This window comes from Chlamydomonas reinhardtii, chromosome 4 (assembly GCF_000002595.2).
Source record: "Chlamydomonas reinhardtii strain CC-503 cw92 mt+ chromosome 4, whole genome shotgun sequence".
NCBI lineage: Eukaryota > Viridiplantae > Chlorophyta > Chlorophyceae > Chlamydomonadales > Chlamydomonadaceae > Chlamydomonas > Chlamydomonas reinhardtii.
The window spans coordinates 1,666,377-1,681,014 of record NC_057007.1 but is presented as its reverse complement, the minus strand read 5'-3'; the positions used below and the strand labels follow the sequence as shown (position 1 = coordinate 1,681,014).

At 58.9% G+C, this 14,638-nt stretch overlaps 3 protein-coding genes across 3 annotated transcripts in view; 1 reads left to right on the top strand and 2 right to left on the bottom strand.

Annotated features, from left to right (window-relative positions):
• CHLRE_04g212850v5 (uncharacterized protein) overlaps positions 1 to 3,820 on the top strand; it is a 4,096-nt gene extending 276 nt beyond the window's left edge. The window contains exons 1-3 of the mRNA XM_043061621.1: positions 1 to 403; positions 564 to 834; positions 1,054 to 3,820. The exon at positions 1 to 403 is cut by the window's left edge and continues 276 nt beyond it. Coding sequence (XP_042925154.1) covers positions 135 to 403; positions 564 to 834; positions 1,054 to 1,536 — 1,023 coding nt within the window. The 5' untranslated portion in view covers positions 1 to 134 and the 3' untranslated portion in view covers positions 1,537 to 3,820. The remainder of the gene's footprint in view (positions 404 to 563; positions 835 to 1,053) is intronic.
• A 31-nt stretch (positions 3,821 to 3,851) lies between these two features.
• CHLRE_04g212900v5 (uncharacterized protein) lies at positions 3,852 to 9,214 on the bottom strand. Its single transcript, XM_043061622.1, has 8 exons — positions 8,573 to 9,214; positions 7,936 to 8,505; positions 7,454 to 7,747; positions 6,842 to 7,176; positions 6,441 to 6,688; positions 6,052 to 6,272; positions 5,673 to 5,729; positions 3,852 to 5,550 (listed from the first exon to the last, which is right to left on the bottom strand). The coding sequence occupies exons 1-8, from the start codon at positions 8,610 to 8,612 to the stop codon at positions 5,525 to 5,527; spliced, it is 1,791 nt and encodes a 596-aa protein (XP_042925153.1). The 5' UTR covers positions 8,613 to 9,214; the 3' UTR covers positions 3,852 to 5,524.
• Positions 9,215 to 11,514: 2,300 nt separating this feature from the next.
• CHLRE_04g213002v5 (uncharacterized protein) lies at positions 11,515 to 14,434 on the bottom strand. The gene has a single exon (XM_043061625.1). It carries the CDS (start codon positions 13,671 to 13,673, stop codon positions 13,413 to 13,415), a length of 261 nt encoding a protein of 86 aa, XP_042925152.1. The 5' UTR covers positions 13,674 to 14,434; the 3' UTR covers positions 11,515 to 13,412.
• Between the last annotated feature and the right edge of the window lie 204 nt (positions 14,435 to 14,638).

Genomic DNA, 14,638 nt, shown 5'->3' with positions numbered 1-14,638 from the left:
TGCGGCAACTGCGGCCGAACGTGCTCGACGCGTGCAATGCGCGCGCCAAAGCTCGTGCGGCGTTGGACCTGGAGGCGCAATCTGCGGGGAGACCCCGCACATCAGCGGAGCTAGCGCTGACCGTGTACTGGGACATGACGGGCAGGGCATGCCTGTTCTGGATTGACATGACGGGGACTGACGGCGTGTTCAACCCAGTCCTCCTGGTCCTGTATGTGCCGGGGCCGGTGATGCAGAGCAAGTACCCGGTGTTGGTGCGAGCGGCGCGCAACATGCAGCGGCGCCTGATGGAGGCGCAGACGCTGAAGAAGGTCCCCCGTGGTCGGCTGAAAGAGTGTGGCGGCGAAACTCACATGGCAGGCTACCGGCATGTGCAGACCAACAAGGCGAGCCGCGTGACCATGTGAGTGGTATGGGACTGGCAAGCGATGGCAGGGAGGGAGGGGCGTGCGTAGCGGTGGTGGAGCGGAACCTGAGGGGAAATCCAGGGAGGCGAGGGCTTTGGGCGGCGTTCGGGATGGCTTGGCAACAGATGCAAGGTGCACGGCCTGATTCCTTGACAGGTATGCGCACACATCGAGGAGCCACGAAGCGCGGGTGGTCATTGGTGCGTTCGGCCTGTGCATCGCCATGCTGCTGCTGGCGATGTGGGACTACCTCGTGACGAGCGCGAAGGAGACCGTCGCGGGTACGCCTGCAATCCTGGCGACAGGGGCGCCATGGGGCCTGGTTCCGGTTGGGCTGGACTACTTCACACACCCGCATCTGGACCCGGACGACGCAACGCCAACTGTCGTGTTCCTGGCTCTGTGGAAGTCGGCAACAGGGCGCCGGGTGAGCTGCCAGGCGTCAAGGGTTGGACGAGCTGGTGGGGTGGAGAAGGGACCCGGCGGAACGTTTTTGTGGCCGGGTGGAGGAAGGATGCAAATGCCAGCCAGGGAGCATTGCCCTGACCAAAGCCGGTGCTTGACAATTTGGGCGTGGGCTCGCTGGCGCGCTTATGGGTATGGCCCTGGCCTGCTGTATGACAGCTCACCCCTCATCGCCATGCAGTGCAAGGACTTCCTGGACGATGTGGAGCGTGCGGCGCATGTCAGCCGCAACCTGTTCACATTTGGTGGGGTCAGCGCCTACACCCGCACCCAGGACAGCGACCTGCTGGTGTTCGACGCGCGGCAGGTGGTGCACGGTGCTGACTTGCGTGTGCCACTTAACGCTAAATTCGATGAGGCGGGCATGCCGTGCGGCGTGACGGTGGGCTCTGGCGTTGTGTCACGCCAGTCTGATGTGAAAGTGGGGAGGGCCGAGGCACGTGGGCGGTTGGAGTTGGCGGCGGAGGGCAAGACCGCATCTCTGCATGTCATGTGCAAGCGCGGTGAGGAGTTTGAGGCGGAGATCCTGCGCATGGCCGCAAGCGCGGGGTGTGAGGCCGAGGCTGGATGTCATCCGCCATCCCAGAAGCGGGCTGCGGGTGCGGCCCTGCCGCAGTCAGCTATAAAGGGCCGCCGGGCGCAGGGCAGTGGTGGGAAGTGCTGAGCGGGCGGATCAGCCATGCACGGCTGGTCGCAAGCATGTATCGTTGTTGTTATGAGTTCCATAGGTAAACAAACAAGAGGCCGGAAGATCAATACTGTACTGATGGGAAACTTGTGTCTCAGATGCTGGGAAGCTTCCGGTGCAGGGCTGCGTGCGCTGTCGGCAGCCGGGAAGATTTCTTTAGTGGAACGGCGGGAAGGGGGCTGGGGCTGCATTGACATACGGCACCGGTGCAGGGCTGCGTGCGCTGCCGGCAGCCGGGAAGTTTTCTTTACTGGAAAGGCGGGAAGGGGGCTGAGGCTGCATCGTCATACGGCACCGGTGCAGGGCTGCGTGCGCTGTCGGCAGCCGGGAAGATTTCTTTAGTGGAACGGCGGGAAGGGGGCTGGGGCTACATCGTCATACGGCACCGGTGCAGGGCTGCGTGCGCTGTCGGCAGCCGGGAAGTTTTCTGTAGTGGAACGGCGGGAAGGGGGCTGGGGCTGCATCGTCATACGGCACCGGTGCAGGGCTGCGTGCGCTGTCGGCAGCCGGGAAGTTTTCTTTAGTGGAACGGCGGGAAGGGGGCTGGGGCTGCATCGTCATACGGCACCGGTGCAGGGCTGCGTGTGCTGTCGGCAGCCGGGAAGGTTTCTTTAGTGGAAAGGCGGGAAGGGGGCTGGGGTTGCATCGTCATACGGCACCGGTGCAGGGCTGCGTGCGCTGTCAGCAGCCGGGAAGATTTCTTTAGTGGAACGGCGGGAAGGGGACTGGGGCTACATCGTCATACGGCACCGGTGCAGGGCTGCGTGCGCTGTCGGCAGCCGGGAAGTTTTCTTTAGTGGAACGGCGGGAAGGGGGCTGGGGCTGCATTGACATACGGCACCGGTGCAGGGCTGCGTGCGCTGCCGGCAGCCGGGAAGTTTTCTTTACTGGAAAGGCGGGAAGGGGGCTGAGGCTGCATCGTCATACGGCACCGGTGCAGGGCTGCGTGCGCTGTCGGCAGCCGGGAAGATTTCTTTAGTGGAACGGCGGGAAGGGGGCTGGGGCTGCATCGTCATACGGCACCGGTGCAGGGCTGCGTGCGCTGTCGGCAGCCGGGAAGTTTTCTTTAGTGGAACGGCGGGAAGGGGGCTGGGGCTGCATCGTCATACGGCACCGGTGCAGGGCTGCGTGTGCTGTCGGCAGCCGGGAAGTTTTCTTTAGTGGAAAGGCGGGAAGGGGGCTGGGGTTGCATCGTCATACGGCACCGGTGCAGGGCTGCGTGCGCTGTCGGCAGCCGGGAAGATTTCTTTAGTGGAACGGCGGGAAGGGGGCTGGGGCTACATCGTCATACGGCACCGGTGCAGGGCTGCGTGCGCTGTCGGCAGCCGGGAAGTTTTCTTTAGTGGAAAGGCGGGAAGGGGGCTGGGGTTGCATCGTCATACGGCACCGGTGCAGGGCTGCGTGCGCTGTCGGCAGCCGGGAAGATTTCTTTAGTGGAACGGCGGGAAGGGGACTGGGGCTGCATCGTCATACGGCACCGGTGCAGGGCTGCGTGCGCTGTCGGCAGCCGGGAAGTTTTCTTTAGTGGAACGGCGGGAAGGGGGCTGGGGCTGCATTGACATACGGCACCGGTGCAGGGCTGCGTGCGCTGCCGGCAGCCGGGAAGTTTTCTTTACTGGAAAGGCGGGAAGGGGGCTGAGGCTGCATCGTCATACGGCACCGGTGCAGGGCTGCGTGCGCTGTCGGCAGCCGGGAAGATTTCTTTAGTGGAACGGCGGGAAGGGGGCTGGGGCTACATCGTCATACGGCACCGGTGCAGGGCTGCGTGCGCTGTCGGCGGCCGGGAAGTTTTCTTTAGTGGAACGGCGGGAAGGGGGCTGGGGCTGCATCGTCATACGGCACCGGTGCAGGGCTGCGTGTGCTGTCGGCAGCCGGGAAGTTTTCTTTAGTGGAAAGGCGGGAAGGGGGCTGGGGTTGCATCGTCATACGGCACCGGTGCAGGGCTGCGTGCGCTGTCGGCAGCCGGGAAGATTTCTTTAGTGGAACGGCGGGAAGGGGGCTGGGGCTACATCGTCATACGGCACCGGTGCAGGGCTGCGTGCGCTGTCGGCAGCCGGGAAGTTTTCTTTAGTGGAAAGGCGGGAAGGGGGCTGGGGTTGCATCGTCATACGGCACCGGTGCAGGGCTGCGTGCGCTGTCGGCAGCCGGGAAGATTTCTTTAGTGGAACGGCGGGAAGGGGACTGGGGCTGCATCGTCATACGGCACCGGTGCAGGGCTGCGTGCGCTGTCGGCAGCCGGGAAGTTTTCTTTACTGGAACGGTTGGCGGCCCCGGAAGACACAAGCCCAGAAGACATCATCATGTTACAGACTGCATCAGCCGCGTGAGCGGCTACCCAACTTGCACTGCTCCTTGCCAATCACCATCATTGGTTGGCAACTGAGAAAACAAGTGGTACGTAATGAAGTAACTTTTATTCTCGTCGAGCTTGCAGCGCATCACCTTCGAGTCAATGGCTTGCAATAGCACGGGGAACGAGTTCAGGAACGTCTGCTGGCGTTCTTGGTTGGGGGTTGCCTTGCGGCGACTAAAGTCTGCAGCATAGTACAACGACTGCGGCCGTACCACCTCCACCTTATGCAATTCGCAAATCGCCACACGGCATACAACCCCACGCACGGTTTGCACACGAGCATAGAATGCAACCTCTCCAACATACACAGACACGTCCTGATCGTCCTCTGGGGTGTCAAGGGATGGCGCATACTTAGTCTTCACATAAAATGACTCACGTGCAGTGGTCAAGTTATACTTTGTAGATAGTAAAACCTGGTCACGTCGTACAAGTGCACGTTTGAATATAATAACACTTGCGTTCTGCAAGTCACCCTCCACCACACCTGAACGTGTCGCAAAGTCCTCTTTACTAAAAGCCTTCATGAATGCTTCGAAGACAACTGTCCGCTCGGTCGGACCCGCCACATATCCGCGCCCAAGCAGCTGGGAACCCTCACCATCCTCTACATCCGCGCAAACATCCCCCGTCAATGTGACGTGTGCTGCACGGTAATCTGGCACCCACTCATCAAATGACTTGTACTGGCTCCCACCCGCAGCCAGTGCATGGCCGGCCTCTACCCCGGCTGGCCCGGTTGCACCACCATCCGCGGTGCCACCTCCCCTGCCACGCTCAGCTCGCATCTCAGCGAGCCGGGCACTTGCAAGGAACCCACTCACAATAATTTGCTCTGGACACCTGGTTGTGCGGAACTTGACCCCACTTTTGACCTGCTGCACACCGCGCTCGACCCAGAACTCAGTTGCAAACGCCACGTGCCCACGTGCACGCTCCTGCTCGCGTAGCCTACATGCCAGTAGATGCATGTTGTAGGTAGCAAACTTCATGCCAAACACGAGCTCCGAGTCACAGCAGAACTGTTTGAAGGTTACTGCTGCACTGTCACACGCAGCCTCCGAGAATTGGTCATACCGCAGATAATGCAGCATGGCCGTGCGCAACATCTCCCACATTCTCCCCAGGTCAAACTCACGATCCAGCCCTGCATCATCTTTCCGTGTAACTACCGGCATCACAACTTTATTAGGATCCCCTCCGTGCGAGTGCAGGACGTATAGGGAGAAGCAGTCCGTCCAGTGCAGCCATTCTTCCATGGTCCAGTACGAGCAGGGGACAATGTCACGGTAGGGTCGGTTAAAGTCATTAGTAATGATGAAATGGGATGCACGTGCAGTCATTCTGCGACGAGCCTCTACACTTAACACAAAGTCACTCTCAGCCTTCTTGACGGACTCGCCCAGCACAAAGTGCCAGAACTTCTTGATGACACCGAACAGAGCTGCATGCGCTATGGGCACAACCCACACGTTATTCATGTCTATGTACGACAGCTCCTTCGCTATGCAGGAAATGCCATGGCAACCCAGCGCCGATGCCAAGTCATGATTACTTTCCACAACCTGTGCCCGATCCATGTGGTGCGCATGAGAGATCCGGATCCTGCTGTCACCGCATAGTGCAGTCTCTGGCATCTGACAGTCAGGTGGCAACAGGACGTTCAGCGCTGTGTTGATGTCCGCCGGCTTGTTGTACCCCAGAAAGTATGTACCATGGCCGTTAGGGCCAGTCTCTCCCAGCAGCATGCAGTGCCCACATGCGTTCTTGGCCGCATGGGAGAGCCAAAGACTCAACGTCCGGTTTGCAGGCGTATCTGCGTGCAGACCAAGCAGAGGTCAACATACGGACCCAAGCACTCCCGCCCCCAGTCCTCCTACCCCCACCCCAGAACCACCACCACCAGCCCAACCCCGCCCCATCATGCCCACCTAAGCCACAGCACTCCTGCCCTCACCCCAGCACTCCCACCCCACCCCAGCACACCTGCCCCGCGCCCCGCCCCTGCACTCCCACCCCTGCCCCAGCTCTCCCACACCACCCTAGCATTCCCGCCCACGCCTGAGCACTCCTGCCCCCGCCCCACCACTACCGTCCCCAAACGCTCCCGCCCCAGCACGGACTAAAAGCCCACTCACCAGCAAAGATACCGCCCAGAAACATCTTGTGCCCAAAGGTCCGGCCCGAAGCAGCGTCCACCACGGTCATACCCTCGGTGCCAGGCCCGAAGGCCTTGAATGCTGTCAGTGTTGGGCGCAAGTAGACTTCCATTGAGTCAGGCTCCGAAGGTCCGGGCGTGATGATCAGGGGGAAGCAGTGGCGGCGCTTGCTGCGTTGAGTCACTGGCAGGTCCGCGCACCTGAAGACAGCAGTTAAAGAGGGGAGCAATAAGGTCTGGTGGGTGATGATTACAGCATAGGCACATACCTAACGATGCCCATTACATCAAATGCACACGGAGACACTGTAGGTGCACAGGAAAGCAATTGCCCATACTATACAACAGGCTGAGGTCCGTCACACGCACCGAATGAACAGCATCCCGCAGCTGTACTTCTTGAATGAGAAGACCTCGCCGAAGTCAAAGCCCAGGTCGTAAGCCGAGCTGTCGGGCTCGAAGAACTCGCCGGAAGTCTTGGCATTGATGTCTTGCGCGTACCGCGAGCCGTAGAAGTCGTCAGGGTTGTTGTCGCGCCCTGTGCCGCGAAACGTGCAGAACCGTGGGTCCATGAACATGCCGCGCACGACATTCTCGACACCGAAGTCGTAGAACCTCTGTGGGAAGACAGCACGTGCACGCGGTCATGGCAAAGGGCACTGAAGTCAAGAAGGGTTGACGGAACAAGGGCATGCAGGATTGGGAGACCTGGGGAGACTTATTGCTATGGGGAGGCTCCGCATGGGCAACAAGTAAAGCATGCAACGTACCTTGTTCGGAACTGGTTGGTGTCCTGGCCGGGCAGGCTTAAACCGTCGATGGCCGCAGCCGCACTCATCTTGCAGGTGCTGGTGCCACTCATCTCGAGGGAAATCAGGGAACAAGCACTTGTCGCTCAAACAAACGTGCTTCTCAAAGTCACGTGCGTCTGGAATGTCCAACATCTTCTTCATTATGTACAGCGACGGGGGCAAGTTATTGCCAGGTGGAAAGCACACGTCACGAAGGAAACGCAGCTGACGGTCCGCAACATTATCCCGTACGCGCCCATCAATCTTCTCCTTCATCCAAGCGTAAGCAAACTGCCCCACAGTGATAGGTGCAGCTGCGCAGATAGGTGTCGTACCGGAATTGCAGTAGTGTGCCAGCGGAGAGGGTGAAAGCCACGGAAAGGGAGGTGCATCGCGTCAATCAAGTGCGCCGTTACATACACAGAATTCCGTGGCGTTGCAGTGGCAGTTCGAATACCCATTCCATTCCAGTGTTGCCCGCGCCTGCTGCTGCGCCCACCACGCCATACCCCAGAGCTCCCTTGTCAAAGCCTGTCGAAATCCCGCTGTCCCAACCCCGCCCGACCCGACCCGACCCACATCCCGACTTACATTGAGTGCCTGTTCTCCACAGCGGCTCTGACATGATGCCCTTGAAGTGCTGCACAGACCGCGCACCATGCTGTAGTTCGGAGATGTTGGTGGGTTGCATGACCATACCCTGCGCCGCAAGGTCGTTGGCAACCGCACCGGCTTGGTCATCAGCATCACCGTCGCCGTCAACAGGCGCCAGGTGCCCGAATTGCTGCAGAATAGCATTCAGCAGCTCAATGGTGTTGATGTTGGCAGGGTCGTCCTGGTCGAGAGAAGCCACAACGCGGTGTAGAGCTGCCGCCAGGAAATGACCTGTGGATTGGGGGTGGGGGGGCAGGGTTGGGCGGGACATCAGGGTAATGCAAAGTTAGATGTCGCTCCTCAACGATCTGAACATAAGCCATGTCCGGAAGCGAGAACCCCAGGACAGAGGCATGACCCAGCACCCAGACCCGGGCTTGCGGCGCGCAAAGGAGGACCGCAACCTGCGCGATACTTACCCGGTTCAGCGTCAGCAGCATCTTCCTCTTCCTCATCGGAGTATAGGTAGTCGCTGTCCACCCGGGCGCTGCCGCTATTACTGTAGCCACCACCACTCCTGTCACTGCCATTGCCAACATTCCCGCCGCCGCCGCCGTCGGTGCCGCTGCCGCTGCCGGTGCCACTACCGCTGCCGGTGCCGCTACCGCTGCCGGTGCCGCTACCGCTGCCGGTGCCGCTACCGCTGCCGGTGCCGCTACCGCTGCCGGTGCCGCTACCTCTGCCGGTGCCGCTACCGCTGCCGGTGCCGCTACCGTTAGTGTCCATGCTGTCGCTCTCACTAACAGAACCCGCAGGCGAATCCCTCCCTCCCTCAGGAAAGTCAGCGTCTCCTAGGCCGCCTTCGCCACCGGTACCGGCAGGGAGAGGGAGGTCCCGAGGTGCACCCTCACAGCATTTTTCGTGGCGAGAGCAAGCCGCTCTATCCTTCAACTGTGTTGGCGAACGGCATCCAGGGTTGGTGCACGTGTAGACGGGGTCTCCGAAGTGGTTTCGAAAGCGGGTGAAGCGGTGGAGGCTGAGCCAGTTGTCTGCGTGCACACGGTGTGGTTGTAAGTCCTTTGCCGTGCCAAGCCTCTTGACTCCCAACAACTATACCTGAGGGTGCTGATGGCCTTCTCTTTGGAGTGCCACCCATTAGCCGTGCGAGCACTTGCAGCTCGGAACCGGACGCCAGGCCACGACGTGCCAGCACGGTCGAACGCTCCAGCAGCGTGTCGCCGCCGCGCGCGACCAAGCGCCATATCCGGCTGTTATCTAGATGGAAGAGGGTCGTGGAAGCGATAAAGTCGAAGACAGAGCCCACAGTGGCATCGACAGGTCCCACGAACGTGACGAGTTGCCCTGAAGGAAGCCTAATGAAGATTTGTAGCTCTTCCGTTTGTGAACTTTGGCTGATAGCGCGAGGAGCAAAGCTCAGGTGAACCGTTGCCAGAGCCGCCAGCACTAACACTAATGTTAACATTGACAGCACTACGTGCGCAGTAAGCGCTGAGGTGGGTTGGTCGGCCTGGAGCCATACAAGCCCGCTGTGAAGCGCGCTCTGAAGGCCCCAGGCCGCCACCAACGGAACAAGGCCCGTTGGCAGACGTATCATGAGTGATTCATGAGTTCGTCAGTCATGTTTATGTTTTCAAGAGAATAGCGGTCAAACGAGGCAAGGGGCAAATACTTGGTGGTGGGCGACCGATTGCACCGGTGTCACCGATGCTCGCCTGTGCCAATGCCTTTGCTTACTGTATCTAGGCTTATAGGCTTGTTGTAAGCAGTATCGGCACATATCGGCTGGCTGGCGCAGGCTGGCTGAACTGCGCCTAAAGGTTGGTTGGGGCGACGGGGCAGAGGCGGGGCTGGCCAGCCCGCCCGGGTGCAGGGCCAGGGGTGCAGGGGCTTGCGGCAGCAGGCGCAGGTGCAGGGGCCAATCTGCCCATGACAGCCCACATACTGCCGGGCAAGGCTACATTTGTCGCAATAGCAGTATAGGCTAGTGTAAAACACCGTGCGCACCACGGTATGGATGCGAATTACAATTGAAGGGACAGTCCGACAAGCGGGGGCACACCGTACCCCACGGTATGGGTCCCCTTCAAAGTAGTTCGCGTCACTGTTCGCGTCTCAGCACTCGCGTCACGATACGCGGCCAGACGCCCCCTGACGCATCCTGACGCGCTCGGACGCGCTGAGACGCGCCGAGACGCGAGTTTCCCGTCGTTACAGTGGCGCAATCGAGCCAGCCTTCCTCCACTGATTATCGTGCAGATTGATTTCGAGAAAGCCTTTGATAAGGTACCAAGGGAAGCGCTATGGGCTAGGTTGCAGGAGCGGGGCATCACAGGGCGTATGCTGAGTGCAATTCAACGCGCGTACAACAAGGTTGAGATGAAGGTGAAGGTAGACGGCAAGATAGGAGAGCCCTTCCCCTCTCTACTAGGTGTGAAGCAGGGCGACCCGCTTAGCACTGAGTTGTTTGGGCTGTTTATTGAGACACTAGGTGATCTGATCGACGCGCATGATGCAGATGACGGCCCTAGTGGATCCAAGCACGGAAGGGACTCACCTACGCTTGACAACGAGCGCATTTCTCTCTTGCTTTATGCGGATGATGTTAGCTTACTAGCCACCTCCTTGGAACGGATGCGTGAGCTACTTGGGTATGTGGACACTTTCTGTGCGTGTTTTGGTATGCGCGCTAACGTGAAGAAGTGTGAACGGCTTGTTTTTGCCAGCAGTCAGGAAGTTGCTACCAGGGTAGCAGCCAAATGCGACAGGTTACGGCTGCAAGGCCAAAGCATTCCCGCGGTTGATAGAGCCCGCTACTTAGGCTTGGTGTATGGGCCGGGAGCCCCTTTCTCAGCCTGCAGGGGTGCCCTGAATGACGCTGCTCGTGGAGCGGCTTTCAGTCTACTTGCACGTACGCAGAAGCGTAACCTTTTGGCGGCGGACATTAGGATGCGTCTATTTGACTCTCAAGTCAGAGCTATTGCCACTTATGGCTGTGAAGCGTGGGGCCCCGACATGATAGTTGACGCGCTGAATGGAGGGCCGCAAGGCAACAGGGGACAAGACAGGAACAACTTAGCGGAAGGCCTGTTTGAGGCTGCTTTGAAGGATGAGACCGTGAAACTCCAAACTAACTTTATGAGGCAGTGTACTGGTGCAGCACGGCCCGCCAATCGGCTCCTTTATGCAGAATTAGGTCGGCTACCGTTGCAGTACCACGTCTTTAAGATGCTTATTGGTTTCTATAACCGCATTCGCAAACAGAAGCACACTTACTGTTACCGTGCCCTGACTGAGGAGCTAGTTGAGGCAGTTGATGCCAAGAGTCGCCCACAGGGCCAGCCCGCTGATTGCAGGTTAAGCTGGGGCCAATCATTTCTGCGGATAATTGAGCATTTTGCCGATGTGTGGAAGGGTATGCCGGATACTACACGACGTAGTAGCGTGAGAGCGCGGGTTGATTGGCTACTCTCCAACCCATTGGACGAAGCTGATCTTGCTGGAGCTTTCCGTGAGCGCATGATGGACGGTTGGACGCACGAACGGCTACAGTGCATACCAGATTCTTTCCCATCTGATTCTAAACAACCAGGTATGCACATGGCCAAGTACAAGCACTGGATGGGGCTCAGCTTTGAGCGCCGCGCACCCTGCATGCACCCACCCCACGCGCAGTGTATCATTCCGTATGAGGCTCACAGAGGCTTGATGAGATTCCGTATGTGTTGCTGGCCTCTATCTGCAAATAGGAACCAGCATTTGCCGAGAAGTGAGAGGCGCTGTTACTGCTGCAATCATGGAGTTGAGGATGAACGGCACGTACTCCTTGAGTGTGAGGCTTACGCTGACATAAGAGAAAGTTACGGACTTGCGGGCAATATGCAACAGATCATGAATGCTTCGGATCAAACCGTGCTAGCATGCTGTCTTAGTGATATCTGGGCTAGACGTAACAAGCTTCTGAGGTTGAGAGATTCTGCCTTGCGTGTGCATGAAGCTCACAACATTGCTAACAGGAGAGACGAGGAGCCCTTGCGGCTCGGTTAGTCTCGTTACAGGTTCAGGAATGCACACTTCCAACCCTGTAACACATCATCATCATCACAACGCATGTCCGGACCTTTGTCTTACGCCTTACTTCAAAACCAATTTAATCTGCGTTGCACTCCGCTTAAAATAGACCTTTGAGATGGTCGGCTGCAGACAAGAGGTCCTTCCAGATCACACCACGCAACGCTTACACATGACCTCACTCCGTACAGCCACATACTCGTCATGTCTGGATGTCATCCGTCTCAAAAGGGCCACACCCATACAGCCACCTGCGCGGCCCGTCCCTTTCCACAAACAAAATGGCAAAGCTCCAAATATCCGGGAGGCAGCGAAACAGAAGAGGGGCTTGGTAGCCGTGCCGCGGGGCAAAGACCTATCTCCGTTTAGGCCCCCGTGCGGCACGGCCTGGCGGCGCCGGTCACGGCCGCCGCCCACAAAAGTCTGCCCGGCCGGCTTCTCAACACGCCGGGCAGCAACTACCCCCCGGATACTGTGTAGCATAAACAGTAACGCCATTGCAACAGTAAGACCCCTCAACGCCAGCGGGCACTTTCCAAACAGACTTGCAGGGTGGGCGGGTGGGTAAGCAAGTCTGGCCAATACTCAATGCGAGTCAGTTGTGCAAGACTAGTGAAAAGCTGCTAAAAGCCGGCCACATACCGCTCGCGGTAATGCCGGCAATAAATCAAAGACAACTGGACTGAGCTGCTGAGGCTGCTCATTGCCCACCCAAGGCTCCAGGGCCAAACCGGCACGCCCCATGTCCTCCGCACTCCACCCACCTCAAACACAACGCATGTCCGGACCTTTGTCTTACGCCTTACTTCAAAACCAATTTAATCTGCGTTGCACTCCGCTTAAAATAGACCTTTGAGATGGTCGGCTGCAGACAAGAGGTCCTTCCAGATCACACCACGCAACGCTTACACATGACCTCACTCCGTACAGCCACATACTCGTCATGTCTGGATGTCATCCGTCTCAAAAGGGCCACACCCATACAGCCACCTGCGCGGCCCGTCCCTTTCCACAAACAAAATGGCAAAGCTCCAAATATCCGGGAGGCAGCGAAACAGAAGAGGGGCTTGGTAGCCGTGCCGCGGGGCAAAGACCTATCTCCGTTTAGGCCCCCGTGCGGCACGGCCTGGCGGCGCCGGTCACGGCCGCCGCCCACAAAAGTCTGCCCGGCCGGCTTCTCAACACGCCGGGCAGCAACTACCCCCATTCACATTCCTGCGTGCCCATACATCCCCCCTACACGAATCCGCAAGCCGCAGCTGACTCTCGTCCCAGCGTTTGCTCCGACCCGCCAATGCGGCCGTCCGCATGTCCCACGCCTGCACTGCCCCGTTCCACCATCAGCTCCAGCCATGCCTTACGATCTGCGGGGTGCTGCTAGTCTTAGGCGGCGCCAAACCGCCCCGCAGACGCCGCCAAGAGCAGGCGGCGCCAAGCCACCCCGCAGGCGCCGCCCTGAGCATCACCCCCCTCACCGTTCCTAGATTTCTCAGTCTGCAGCGTGCCGACAGCGGCACTGTGTCGCGGCGGTGGCGGCTTCGGCCCCCGCTAGCCACCGCCCGTCTCGGCCGCCGCCCCGTTATGCCCCGCCTTTGCTGCTGCTGCGCCCTGGGAACCCCGCCGCGCAAGCTGCAGCAGGTTGCACCGCTGCAGCTGGTGATCCTGCCGCCTGCACGCCGACCCGTTGTACCCATTCTTTGCTGCTGCCGATGATAAGCCGGTTATTCTGAGGCATCACACAGCTAGAGCATGTTAGTGCGTACCGTGTACGCCGGCAGTTGTTCACCCGGATGCTAAGCCGGAGGTTTGTTCACCCGGGCACCAGCCGGAGGCGTTATTCACCCGGCATGCCCAACCGGAGGTTTGTTCACCCGGGCACCAGCCGGAAGGTTTGTTCACCCGGGACCCTCCGGAAGTTTGTTGACCCGGGCACCAGCCGGGGGCCTGTCACCCAGTGCCATGGACTAAACGGGAAAAAAGTACTAATACGCTCAAATACAATGCGGCACATCCCATTTGTCGGCCGGCCGCGGACCCTGCACAGACACCACAAACCTCTGGACTCGCCCGGTGTGGGCCGCTCCTCTGCCGCTGCTGTCGCTGGTGTACTAAGCGCTTGCTGCTGCATTGGTTGATGCTGCTCTGATCCAAGGACCGAGCTCCGGCCCGGCTAATGAACGCAAGAAATCGCGGTCTAATCGCATGAGTTCTGGCATGCTGAAATCCTGTTTGCCTGGAAGGAATGCGCCACAGCCCTACGGGCTGCGCGCAAACAAGCAGGAGCGTGGCGCCGCCTGTGGCCTTCTTTTTTTCTTTCACTTCTCGCTCTTATGTTCTTTGTCCTTGATAGATCAGTATCTGGTAGCCACTGAGAAAAGCTTGATCGGGGTAATGCGCTGTAAGCAAGTCTGGCCAATACTCAATGCGAGTCAGTTGTGCAAGACTAGTGAAAAGCTGCTAAAAGCCGGCCACATACCGCTCGCGGTAATGCCGGCAATAAATCAAAGACAACTGGACTGAGCTGCTGAGGCTGCTCATTGCCCACCCAAGGCTCCAGGGCCAAACCGGCACGCCCCATGTCCTCCGCACTCCACCCACCTCAAACACAACGCATGTCCGGACCTTTGTCTTACGCCTTACTTCAAAACCAATTTTAATCTGCGTTGCACTCCGCTTAAAATAGACCTTTAAACTGCTTAAGTGGAAGTTGTTTGATATGCAGATGGAGTCTGGGATGGTGGCTACACGAACTTGTGTATCTTTAAAGAAACGATTGATGTTGCGGATGAGGGTGAGAGGCACTCGTGACGTGGCGAGGGTGGGCTGCTGGGCTATAAACAAGCATTACTACATGGCAGAAGCAGCTGTAGCAGAAGCTGGCTTGTCTGATCGGGTTTCGCACCCCGGCTAGTGCTAGTGCTAGCTTCGGCAGTACCGGTATCAACACGGCCGCTGCGGAACCACCGTCCCAAGTGAACGTGTATGGGGATTTGAGTTCGGGGGTTCTAAAGTTACTGAGTTTACAGAGGCGGGGGGGGGGACTGGGCGGGCATGATCGCGCAGGTGGCTAACGTTGCGCAAGGGTGCCGCAGC

Excerpts from the sequence above, each read along its gene's own strand:
- CHLRE_04g212900v5 (XM_043061622.1), bottom strand. The coding sequence starts at position 8,612 with ATGGGTGGCACTCCAAAGAGAAGGCCATCAGCACCCTCAG. Across the intron at positions 5,730-6,051 it reads TCTGGGCGGTATCTTTGCTG|ATACGCCTGCAAACCGGACG; the intron begins GTGAGTGGGCTT and ends GTCTGCACGCAG. Across the intron at positions 5,551-5,672 it reads CCATGCGGCCAAGAACGCAT|ATGCCAGAGACTGCACTATG; the intron begins GTGGGCACTGCA and ends CCTGACTGTCAG.
- CHLRE_04g213002v5 (XM_043061625.1), bottom strand. The coding sequence starts at position 13,673 with ATGCAGCAGCAAGCGCTTAGTACACCAGCGACAGCAGCGGCAGAGGAG.